The sequence below is a fragment of the Neoarius graeffei genome, chromosome 5 (genome assembly GCF_027579695.1).
Source record: "Neoarius graeffei isolate fNeoGra1 chromosome 5, fNeoGra1.pri, whole genome shotgun sequence".
In the NCBI taxonomy this organism is placed as follows: domain Eukaryota; kingdom Metazoa; phylum Chordata; class Actinopteri; order Siluriformes; family Ariidae; genus Neoarius; species Neoarius graeffei.
Genome location: NC_083573.1, coordinates 44694699 through 44707625, shown reverse-complemented (window position 1 = coordinate 44707625; position 12927 = coordinate 44694699). Strand labels below are relative to the sequence as shown.

Sequence of the window (12927 nt, the reverse complement as noted above, 5' to 3'; positions counted from 1 at the left end):
TTGAGAAGTTGTTTGGAGCTCAGGCTATTTGGAAACTATTTATGAAAAGCCTCCTGGGTGAGTAGAAGCTGTGTGTGTACAAAGTTTCATCATGTATACAGCTAAGACGAACAACTTTATATATCACAGTGAAATTCCTCTCCTCTGCATTTAACCCATCTGAAGCAGTGAACACACACACGCACACGTCTACACACAAGTGAGCAATGAGCACACATACCTACCTAGAGCAGTGGGCAGCTATGCTACAGCACCTGGGGAGCAGTTGGGGGTTAGGTGCCTTGCTCAAGGGCACTTCAGCCCAAGGCCACCCCATGTTAACCTAACCGCATGTCTTTGAACTGTGGGGGAAACTGGAGCACCCGGAGGAAACCCACACAGTCACGGGGAGAACATGCAAACTCCACACAGAAAGGCTCCCGTCGGCCGCTGGGACCCAGAACCTTCTTGCTGTGAGGCAAGTTCACTGCATAATCCCATATAATTTCCATGTTATTTCATAGTGATAATGACTCACAAGAATGACATGAGTTCAGTAGATTTATAGTATACACCCAGACACAGATATCACACCGATATCCAGATTTATTCTATCCACATTCACTGGATATGAGCAATCACATGCTCTGACTGGCTACTCTACTACTAGGCTATCAGCTCATATACCGTGAGTAGAGAAAAACAAAATGGTGGCGCGTGTTGCTAAACCAACCGAGGATGAAATAAAAACTCTATTCGGGGGGGGGGGGGACCCCACAAAACAAGCAACAAAATATGGAATAAAAGCATTTGATGGTAAGAACGTCTTTTTTTTTTCCAAGAATTATTATTATAGCATTTTTCACAAATTGCTGTCATCTCGCTGGTTTGTTTACATTCTAAGCAGAAAAGATTTTGTTGGATGTTTTGCATAAAAGTTTTTGTTTATGAAATTTGCAAAAAATAAAAAATGCTCCATTTCTCAAAATCCAGTGAATGTGGATTGAATAAAACAGTTACTCCACTCAATCTCGTCGTACATGCCTTATAGCCAACTCTATGCTACGTGCCTCGTCGGCTACCAGCTCATGTACGACTCGATTTCATGGAATAACTTAACTGTATCATACCTTTTGCTCACTGGAAGACAATGTGCAGGGTGGGAGGTCAAAAGAGTGCTCTGGGACAGTGTCCTCAATCACTGTTTAAAAAAAAAAAAAGTATATAGTAAGAATTAACTCTGTTTTGTGGCCATGACAATGCACTACAGTACCAAAGAATATGACAGAGGAGTACATGCTTCACGACTGGTGAAATAAGAGTATTCCTTTAAAAGTGTCAATTTTTGTAATGCCAACTTTGAACATCCAATAAAAGAAAAATAATTTGAGTTTCCTTTGCACCAGTAAAGAATTAAAAGATGCCTTACTTGATTTGCACCTTCCTTTTTGAGCCAGTGTTGCTGTCAGTTCATTCTGCACCTGTTCAAATGAAACACTTTAGCAGAGGAGCCTCCAGCAGTATGTACAGCTCATGTCAGACATTATCCACTCGAAGCAAGCATAAAGAACATGATGCAAAAGTCAGCCAGGCTGCTGGCCAGAATCATTACAGTGTGAGCAGTCAGGACATAATGCTGCTGAAAACCATAGCATGTAGAAAATCAACAGCTGCTGTCTGGCAAGGATTTAGGCAGCTCAATAAGAAGGCTGAAATTTCTCCTCAAAGATGGAGATAGAGTCTTGTAGAGGATGTAGCTCAGTGTGAGAGTGCATGCTTTGCATGTACTGTATGTTAGAACTAGGCACAAACAAACAAAGTAGCTGTGACAAAGGGGTGCATGACAGATTGTTATAACAATTATGAGGCAGTTGTAGGTCAGTGGTTAAAGGGATCCTCCAGCAGATTTATTCTCAAACTTATTTTAAGTAAACGCAGTCGCAGATTTCAAAAACAAACTTTTTTCTGAGACCAGATAGTGTTTGAGAAAAATGTATTTTCTTTAAAATGTCAGATGGGCTTCCTGCGGTGGTGACGTATGCGATGACGTCAGGTAGTGGTCACTTGGAGCAACTCAGCAGTTTATATTCTCCATTTACATTGTAGTTTTGCTAGTTTTACAAGTATTTTACAGAATTTATCTGTTTTTAAATAGGCATGCCTCATTATATAGCATATAAATGCCACAATGATGCTAAAAAGAAAGCACAAGCTGGAACTAGACTGCATTTCCACAGAGAAAATGCCAAGTGTGCTTAGTCAGCTGGAACAGAGCGTCACCGACAGAAACTGGATCGGACATGAGACCTCACGCTGCAAAATCTTTTTTTTTTTTTTTTTACACATAATCTACAGAAAGTGTGTGGCAAACCGAGAGAGGGAGTGTGTGCGCTCTAAAATCTCAGTTTAATATGGCTCAAGTTGCAGCGCGACATGACACTTCACGCTCTAAAAATCTCTGTTTTAAACCATGACACACACACACTGTTAATCTACCAGCACCAGCTGTAGATCATGTGTAAAAAAAAAAAAAAAGATTTTAGAGCACAAAGTATCATAATCGCGCTGCGAGTTGAGCCATTTCAAACGGAGATTTTAGAGTGCGCAACCACACACACATTTTCTGTAGATCATGTGAAAAAAAGATTTTGCAACATGATGTCTCATGTCTGATCCAGTTTCTGTTGGTGACACTGTACCACAGCTGAGCAAACACACTTGTCATGTTCTTTACGGAAATGCAGTCTAGTTCCAGCTTGTGCTTTCTTTTTAGCATCACTGTGGCATTTATATGCTACACAATGAGGCATACTTATTTAAAAACTGATAAATTCTGTAAAATACTTGGAAAACTAGCAAAACTACAATATAAATAGAGAATATAAACAGCTGAGTTGCTCCAAGCAACCACTACCTGACGTCATTGCATACATCAAGCCCATCTGACATTTTAAAGAAAATTAATTTTTCCCTCGAACACTATTTGGTCTCTGAAAATGAAAGTTTGATTTTTGAAACCTGCGACTACTTTTACTTAAAGCCTCGGTCACAACCGGCCGTACGTGCTCCTACGGCCGGTCTACGTGCAAAAAACGCAAGAAACACACGGAGGGCGTGCATGTGACGTGCTGATTTTCGAGCCGTAGACTGGCCGCAGAGGTTCTTTGTCATGTCAAACAAACTCTACGGGCGCTTACATTTTTTTTCAGGTTGCAATACAAACTTATGGCCAACGTGCATCTTTCTCCACGAACAAAAAAAAAAAAAACGCAGCGATTTGGGAAACGCCAAAAATCGCACGGCCAAAAAAAATCATACGTCCGGATGTGACCTAGGCTTAAAATAAAAGTTTGAGAATAAATCTGCTGGAGGATCCCTGAAAGCCCCTTACCTCTCAACTGTTAAACTGTAGTGAGTCTTAATTGTTTCACCATAAATAAATGTTGGTCTTGAGACTATATAAACATGTCCTTGGTCTAAATCTGTGTCTTGTTGTTTAGGTCAACTCAGAATCTTTCTCTATCTACCACTATTGCTGTAATGTCGTACACAGAGGCTTCACGGTTCTTAAGTCACTTTGATTGTAGCTACAGTACATGTGTGATTCTCATAGTACAGCAGCTGTCATAGTACTCCACTATATGCACATAATCATGAATTACAGTCCAAGACCACCAAACATTAAGTCTAATAATTAACAATGTGGGCGGCACGGTGGCGTAGTGGTTAGCGCTGTCGCCTCACAGCAAGAATGTCCTGGGTTCAAGCCCCGTGGCCGGCAAGGGCCTTTCTGTGTGGAGTTAGCATGTTCTCCCCGTGTCCGCGTGGGTTTCCTCCGGGTGCTCCGGTTTCCCCCACAGTCCAAAGACATGCAGGTTAGGTTAACTGGTGACTCTAAATTGACCGTAGGTGTGAATGTGAGTGTGAATGGTTGTCTGTGTCTATGTGTCAGCCCTGTGATGACCTGGCGACTTGTCCAGGGTGTACCCCGCCTTTCGCCCGTAGTCAGCTGGGATAGGCTCCAGCTTGCCTGCGACCCTGTAGAACAGGATAAAGCGGCTAGAGATAATGAGATGAGAATGAATTAACAATGCTTAAAGATATCTATATGATAGATAATGACAGCTAGCAGCTAATTTGACAACTATTTGGGCAAGTTATAGTACCTAATGCTGGAAAAAGAAAGTTTGCTTCAAAGTAAGAATTTGAAGGACATGACAAACCAGTTACTGCATTCATATTCTATTCTATCAAGAAATTCAGTGTTGTTGCATCACAGCCCCAGGGTTATAACCTGTGTTCATGTGGTTTTCCTCCCAGCTCTCCAGTTTCCTTCCAGCTCCAACCCCCCCCCCCAAAAAAAAAAAAAATCCAGTAGGAAGATTGGCTACACCAAATTGTCCCAAGATGTTAATAAGTACACTAGTGTGTGTATGCATGATGCCTTGCGATGCCCTGGCATCTAATTCAGGCTATGTTCCTGCCTTCTATGCCGGTCCCCAGGATAGGCTCCAGATCAACTGCAATACTGACCAGGAAAAGTGCTTGCTGAAAATGGGTCAATGAATTATCAGTACTGGAGGAAAACATTTATTTATCTTCAGTAACTGCTTTATCCTGACCAGGGTCCCGGTGGATCTGGAGCTTATCCCAGGAACATGAAGCGCAAGACAGGAGAATTCACCCCAGATGGGATGCCAATAAATCGCAGAGCACCATTCACACATATTAACACATTCATTCAGACCTATTTGGAGCTGTGAGGTGGCGCTACTACCTGCTGTGCCACCGGGCCACCCTGACGATAAACATGTCCTTTAAACAGTTTTCACGGTTTCTTTCCATTCTCATGAAAACTGAATGGTGCAAGTCAAGCTAGAAATAAAGCCAAAGTTTAAATGTCGATTAATGTAAAAAATGGAATTCTGCCATTTTCCCTAATTTTTCAATTTATAAAAATCTATACGCCTCAGAAAAAGTCTACACTGCACCATTGCTTGTCACTGGGGTGGCAAATATTTTGTGCCACTGTGTCTATCACCAGTTTACCATGAAAGCTCATTTATCTGTGGTCCTTAAAGTCCTATTATGTAATGAGATATAAATGTACACTCACTTTTCCAGTACAAAGGGACGCATTAAAGGGCCACTCAAGGGTGCCACCCCATGACAAGCAACAGAGTGAAGAATAAATCCTATCTCTGTGAAATAGTCTCTGGGGTTGTTTTTATTCACTGCTCTGATATTATGTGTGATCCATCACACTAAAGAGGAAATAAATACGTTTATAACAGTGAGCTCTTCTTGTAACATACAAAGAATTGTGAATCCAGGTGTGTAACGGCAAGTAATGAACGTGTTTAATTCTACTTAGTGGCCCATAAAACTACATTTCCCATGGGGCCAGACAGCATGGCGTCATTTAGTATCACTAAGTATCTAGGCCAATGAAAAATACAGCTGGTCTGGGAACCATGCCATACTAACCCTGTCTGCGACATTCCATTTAATGCTACCCTTTAACTGCCAAAGAGAGAGAGAGAGAGAGAGAGAGAGAGAGAGAGAGAGAGAGAGAGAGAAATCCAAATACAATATCAAGCATCCACTATCTACCATCATATCTACGTACCACAAGCTACAATAAAGAAACACAGATGCCAGTAAGCTGACTCATAGTTTCAGCTTTGCTTTCCTTTTTTTTTCTTTAACCAAGTGCCTAAAATGTGTGAAATGGACTATAGCTTATTCAAAATGCAGTAAGACTGCGCACCAGAACAAGACGGAATATTAAAAGTAGACGGCCTTTCGATTTCATAAAATTGGTGAAATTTAGTTCCCTCTGAAATTTGGTCATTGTGATATATGTTTATTTCTGTAATATCTTAACAAAAAAAAAAAAGGCCATTCTGTAGCTGGGAAGTTATTTAATTTGAGGAGATTCCTGAGCAAATAATGTGCATGAAATCGCTCGCTTCACGCAGTCAAGCGGACAGAGGAAGTTCGGTGTGCGCATGTGCAGATTTATCTTGACCGTGCACCGACAGTTACATCATTCTGTTGCTAAACGAACAGCTGATCACACTGAGGTGCTCGCTGACTGCCGATATTTATTAGTTTGGTCCTGCGTTTCCTTTCCTTCGCAACATAACGTCTTTTCTTCTCGCTTTCCGTTACTGTAGTTAGGCTTTCATGTTTCATTTGTACACTCACGTCCACCATTTTTCTCTTCTGTTTCAAATTTGTTTCCCACAATGCCTTGCGCGAACAGGGAAATCCCACCACGTGATGCATGATGTATCTTGTATTGCATCATGGTGAAGCAGGAAAAAAAAAACAGCAGAGAATTTAGGACCACGTAGCTCTAAATTCATTAATTGTTCTATTTAAAAAAAAATCAATAATAATAATAATAATAATAAAATTGGAAGTCTGTATTTCGAATTCAGTAGCTTTTGGTCCACTAAACAAAAATAATTGGGTGTCAGGGAAAATTCGTTTTATGACCTACACCTGGGTTTCAGCATCATCAAACTGGTTGCCTGTTTTGTCAAATATTGATTTCAAATTACTTTAACCACTTTTTAAAGCTCTTAATTGCATGATACAGTCTAATCACAGGCAATGTTCAAAGTAGAGTAACAAAATATTGAATGCTGCCTTATTAAAAAGGCAGCACACACAAAGTGGAGAAGCAAGGAGCTTTCAGTTGTTAGGCTCTAAAAATCTAGAACACACAAGCGCCAACGATTCAAAATGATCCTTCTATTATCGCTTTTAAAAACTGTAATAGGAAGACCCTTCTTTATAACTTAATCATGTTATTATTTCTAAATAGTCATTGCAACACTTTATTTTACCCATGTTATTATTACCTTGCCCGCGATCGAGTCAGCGGGGTGAGGTATTGTATTCAGTGCGGTCTGTTTGTTTGTGTGTCTGTCTGTTAACAATCTACTGTCTAGACAGTTGCACCGATTGACTTCAAATTTTCAGGGTAGGCGTGGAATGGTCCGTAGATTACCTGATTATATTTTGGGGGTAATCGAGTCAAGGTGAAGGTCAAAGGCACCACAAAGGTCAACCTTTCAATCACAATAACATTTTCCATTATAACTCAAAAATGGGGGCGGCACGGTGGTGTAGTGGTTAGCGCTGTCGCCTCACAGCAAGAAGGTCCGGGTTCGAGCCCCGTGGCCGGCGAGGGCCTTTCTGTGCGGAGTTTGCATGTTCTCCCCATGTCTGCGTGGGTTTCCTCCGGGTGCTCCAGTTTCCCCCACAGTCCAAAGACATGCAGGTTAGGTTAACTGGTGATTCTAAATTGACCGTAGGTGTGAATGAGAGTGTGAATGGTTGTCTGTGTCTGTCAGCCCTGTGATGACCTGGCGACTTGTCCAGGGTGTACCCCGCCTTTCGCCCATAGTCAGCTGGGATAGGCTCCAGCTTGCCTGCGACCCTGTAGAACAGGATAAAGCGGCTACAGATAATGAGATGAACTCAAAAATGGCTGCCAATAGCCAGATGTTTACTATTATGAGCATATAGAAACTCCCATATGGGCTTTCATTTGGCACCGTGATCTTTGACCTTGAGTGACCTTGAAAGGTCAAACTCAAGGTCACGGATTTTCAGAGGGCTGTAACTTGAAAACGGTTGATGGTAGACAGATATTTACCACTATCAACTTACAGGAAGTGCCATATGGGCTTTCATTTGGCACCATGAACTTTGACCTTGCGTGACCTTGAAAGGTCAAGCTCAAGATCATGGGTTTGCAGAGGGCTACAACTTTAAAATGGTTTATGATAGCCAGATGTTTACCATTATCAACATATAAAAAGTCCCATATGGGTTTTCAGTTGCCGCCATGACCTTTGACTTTGAATGACTTTGAAATGTCAAACTTATAAGTTCATAGGCAAAGGTTTTCAATTTATGCACACTTGAAACTTTATATGTTAAAAAACCCTCTGTAATTTTCTTCTGGTCCCTAGAAGTATTGTTAATAAGTAATAATTAAAATAAAAGTTAGCGCGGATCGCGGCGAATTTCTGCTCGGCGATTTTCGTGACCACTCAGCGAGTGAAGTCATTCAAGGCAAACAAATAGCTTGAGTCCACTTCCGTTTATTTGCATTGCCGTTCGGCTGGAATGCAGACGTGCGTTCAGGAATTTCCAAAGAAAAACCATGCCTTGTTGTTGTGCAGTGAACTGTAACAACGGGACCGGTTCAGGAAGAAGTCTTTACCTTTTTCCGAGAGAGGAGAAGAGGTGGAGAGAGTGGATTGTGCACGTGAAGCGAGAGGGTTGGCAGCCGGGTAAATACACCACTTTGTGCTCTGATCAGTTTTTGAAGAATCCCCATTTGTTGGAGAGTTTAGGTGTCAGTATCGGACAGAGAAGGCTCAAATCTGACGCTGTTCCGACAAAATTCAAACACAAAATCAAGCCGTCAAAGAAGAAAAGGACCAGCAATGCTCAAGCAAAAAGGAAAATATTGGAGGTAAACGTTTTTACCTTTGCTTGCAATTGACAAGTCAAGAATCCTGAGGGATCCTGTACAATCATTATGGAAATAAGACAAAAGGGATATTTCCTCACTTAGAGTAGGCTATAAATAGTATAACGCTTGTATTACTATTAGCAATATATTATATTAGCAATATAAACGAATCCACGTTATATTACAGGGATTATGTGTGCGCCCGTGTGGTTTAAATATTCTTCAAAAGGGTTCTTATTTAGTATTACGACGAAAGTAAGAATTTACCATAACTACCAGGATAAATCGTTTGGGCGCGAGTCTTGTTGAGGTCCAGGGTCACCGCGATCAGAGTTGGCCGAGTCGCTGTCCGATTCCGAGGCCGCACAGTCAAACCAGTGAGCCACATTCACCAACTGCTTCACAACAGCCATAGGCTCATACATATATGGTTTCACCTCTCAATATTCAATTTGGAGAGTTCCTACTTCAAAATCGCTATTGCTTTCAGACATTTTACACAACCTCTCATGACCAAAGTCCGTACACGTGCACTCGGTTCACAAGTAAACACAGAACTGCTCCCAGTCTGTTTGCCTTGAATGACATCACAACGACTGCCACCTGGCGGTGAAAGTGCACGTAAGTGAGATGTAAACAAACCTTCGGAACTTATGCAAACCAGTATATTTTAACCATTTTATTCAATTTTAGGGTGCAAATTAGACACCACGAAGATTGAATTCGCTTTTTGGGTCATTCTTCTAGAAAATAAAATTGATATTCTACGTTCCACCTCCAACCCTTGCCTATGACCTTTAAGGTCATGGATTTTCATAGGACTATAACCTGACAGCTGATGACTGAGAAATATTACCATTATCAACATATAGGTATAAAATAAGTGCTGCTGGACGAGGTTTGTTTTGCCTGGCAACACTTCTTTCTTATTTTTTACTTTTACCCTTCCTTTACATTTATACGTCATACTATTTATCACAGCACAGCTTGACTGTACATTAACGTATAATAGTCTCTTACAGCACATAGACAAGCCAAACTCACTAACTCGATTACATCAATCTAAATTACATAACTGATCTCAGCTTTATACAATAATGAATAATTAAATGAATATTCTACTCCATCACATTCTGGATACACGAACATGAACAAGCGATGAACAGTACGTCTGTTGCCAAGGCCAGTACACAACCCCACCTTGAGAAGCAGTTCTGCAACTTTAGCTTAATGACTGGATGCAAAATGAGCTCTGTATAGGTGGGTTGCATCCGACATCACATCTGCCTCATTAGATTTGCAAGATGTGAAGTGGTGGTCAGCTGAGCTCACTCAGTACGTTTACATGCACATCCAAATCGAGCTGCTGTCGGTAATCGAGCTAAGGGTCCCAGCAGGGGTGCCAGAGAAATCCAATCCTACATGCACACAAGTTAATCGAGCTATTGTGTGAGGTACATTGTGCACCCGAGACACAGGTGGCGCTACACGCCCCATCGTGTTGGTACACTTCCGGTTGTCATCATGAAGAAGAGCTATTCAAGAGCATAAACAAAGATACTGCTGATGTTTTCCAGCCCAAAACATGTTCAAATCCGCCAAAATGCACTTAAAACCGCCCAATCTGGCAACACTGGCAGTTCCGTATTCACAAGTTCCGTGCTCAAGCTGTTAGGCTTGCTCTAACAGACTGTATGGCTACAAACTGTCCTGCGCAGACCACTGTTTTGTAAGACAACTTATTTTGCACAATTGTATATTTTTCTAAAGTCCATTTTTTGCTTACAAAGAATATTTTTCTAAAGTCCATTTTTTGCTTACAATTTAACTTATGTCTTAATAAACACAAAAAGTTCAATTGTTTTGTTTTTATTGACATTCTTCAGATGTTGGACATCTATATATACACACACACACACAAATACAATGACTTGTTTATGTACACAATTCACAGCTATGCAACAGCTGTACAGATGTATTTGGTGATACAGTAAGTGAGCTAAATTTTAACAGTGCAAACAATGCCACAAAAAGAAAAGATTCATGCCGTTGTCATGCCGACCGAGGCTGTTGTGTTTCCCGCTTGTGGTCTCGTCACTCGTCACTTCCAGAAGGGGCAGTGCTGAAGTAAGTAGCTCGAATACGTAGCTCAATAGGGTATACATGCACTAAGTAGCTTGGCAGAAATCGCATAATCTAGGTCGTGTAGCTCGATTCCGAGTGTGGCAGCGGGGGCGTGGTCAAGCGCCGGTCTGTGACGGGAGGGCGGAGCCAGGGAAGGTGAGTGGCAGAATCACTACACCTGACGGTAATTAACCTGTGTTTGTGTGTCTTCCCAGTAACCGCGCCCTATTTAAGGAGGCAGAGGGAGAGCAGAGGGGACGCTCTTCCCCGGACGAGAACACAGTGTGTGTGTGTGTGTGTGTGTGTGTGTGTGTGTTTCTCTCCAGTGTTTATTGTTAAAATGAAAAGTGTGGCAATAAAGCCTTCTAGTCACCTTAATCTCTGTCCTGCCGTCCTCTGTGCTCCACCCACACCTAAGGGACATTCTACAGTGCCGAAACCCAGGGCAAAGGTGGAGCACCAACCCAGCAGCCCCATGGAATCCTCCCCGTTCGCCGACCTGGTCCACGCCCTCGCCACGGCTCAGCAAAGCCAGCACCAGGCGCTCGTCACGCTCCGAAAGGAACAAGAGCGGCGCTTCGAAGCCCTGGTGCTGGCCCAGCAAGAAGATCGCGAGTCGTTCCGGCATCTCCTCGCGTCGGCGGGGTCCACCAGCGCCCCGGCCGCGGGCCCGTCTCCCCTCACTGTCACCAAGATGGGCCCGCAGGACAACCCTGAGGCGTTCCTCACATTGTTTGAACAGGTCGCCGAAGCCTCGGGGTGGCTGATGGCGCGGCGTGCCTCCTCCCCCTCCTGACGGGAGAGGCGCAGCTGGCCGCGCTACAGCTCCCCGCCGACCGCCGGCTGGCCTACGCGGACCTCCGCCGGGCCGTCCTCTAGCGCGTGGGGCGCACACCAGAACAACAGCGCCAGCGCTTCCGCGCGCTACGATTGGAGGAAGTCGGCCGGCCGTTCGCGTTCAGCCAGCAGCTCCGGGATGCCTGCTGGTGGTGGCTGAGGGCCGACGATCGCGGCGCCGAGGGAATCGTCGATCAGGTGGTGCTGGAACAGTTCATCGCCCGCTTACCAGCAGGAACCGCGGAGTGGGTCCAGTGCCACCGCCCGGCGTCGCTGGATCAGGCAGTCAGACTGGCAGAGGATCATTTGGCGGCTGTTCCGGCAGCAGGACAGCCGACGACGTCTTCTCTCCTCTTTCTCCCCTCCCTTCTGTGTCCCATCCTTGCCCCATTCCCCCACCACGGAGACGGGGGCCAGCTCCACCCCAGCCGGCCCACCGCACCCATGGTGCCCTCCCGTTTCTCCCTTCTGTGTCTGTCTCTCCCCCCTCTCAGGTGGGTGAGCCCCAAAGCACCGGTGCAGAGGGAAAGCCCGGGCCGGTTTGCTGGCGCTGCGGGGAGCCGGGCCACCTGCAACAACAGTGCACAGCAATGGAGATGGGCGCGGTGGTACGGATCCCCGACGCACCAGAGGCCGCCCTCAATCAGGCCGGAGCGTATCGCATACCGGTGAGTGTCCAAGGGGCTACATATCAGGCGTTGGTGGATTCTGATTGCAATCAGACCTTGATCCGCCAAAGCCTGGTGCAAGACGAGGCACTGGGGGGAGCACAGGGGGTGAAGGTGTTGTGTGTGCATGGGGATGTTCACAGCTACCCTTTGGTGTCGGTCCACATATTTTTCAGAGGGGAAAAATCTATAATGAAGGCGGCGGTTAATCCTTGCCTTACCCACTCTTTAATTTTGGGGACTGATTGGCCGGGATTTCGGGGTTTAATGACGTGCCTAGTAAAGAGTGGGTCCTGCCATTTGACAGGGGGAGGTCCCGGTGTCGCTTTGGCTGGAGCTGCTGTTGCAGAGCCGTCTACGTCATCTCCGCGACAGAGTGAGGAGCCACCGGCTCCTCTTTCTGTTGGGGAATCCCTCGCGGATTTCCCATTAGAACAATCGCGAGACGAGACTCTGCGGCATGCGTTTGACCAAGTGAGAGTAATCGATGGTCAAACGCTCCAGCCGAACGCCACCCCGTCCTTCCCCTATTTCTCCATTATGAAGATTATACCAAGTGACGCAGGACACTCAGACGAAAGAACGAGTCATGCAGCTTTTAATTCCAAAGAGCCACCGGGAATTGGTATTCCCGGCGGCTCACTTTAATCCCATGGCTGGACACCTAGGGCAGGATAAGACACTAGCCCGAATAATGGCCTAATTCTATTGGCCGGGGATTCGCGGCGATGTCCGTAGGTGGTGTACGGCGTGCCGCGAATGCCAATTAGTAAATCCAGCGGCCATTCCAAAAGCGCCTTTGCGCCCTCTACCTCTAAT

The 12927-nt window shown here is 44.5% G+C and overlaps 1 protein-coding gene across 2 annotated transcripts in view; it reads right to left on the bottom strand.

Annotated features, from left to right (window-relative positions):
- Positions 1-12927, bottom strand: part of rapgef5b (Rap guanine nucleotide exchange factor (GEF) 5b) — a 142074-nt gene that overhangs the window by 91375 nt on the left and 37772 nt on the right. For both annotated transcript variants that reach the window (XM_060921779.1, XM_060921778.1), the window contains exons 7-8: positions 1409-1460; positions 1110-1180 (exon numbers count right to left, since the gene is read on the bottom strand). In XM_060921779.1, coding sequence (XP_060777762.1) covers positions 1110-1180; positions 1409-1460 — 123 coding nt within the window. The remainder of the gene's footprint in view (positions 1-1109; positions 1181-1408; positions 1461-12927) is intronic.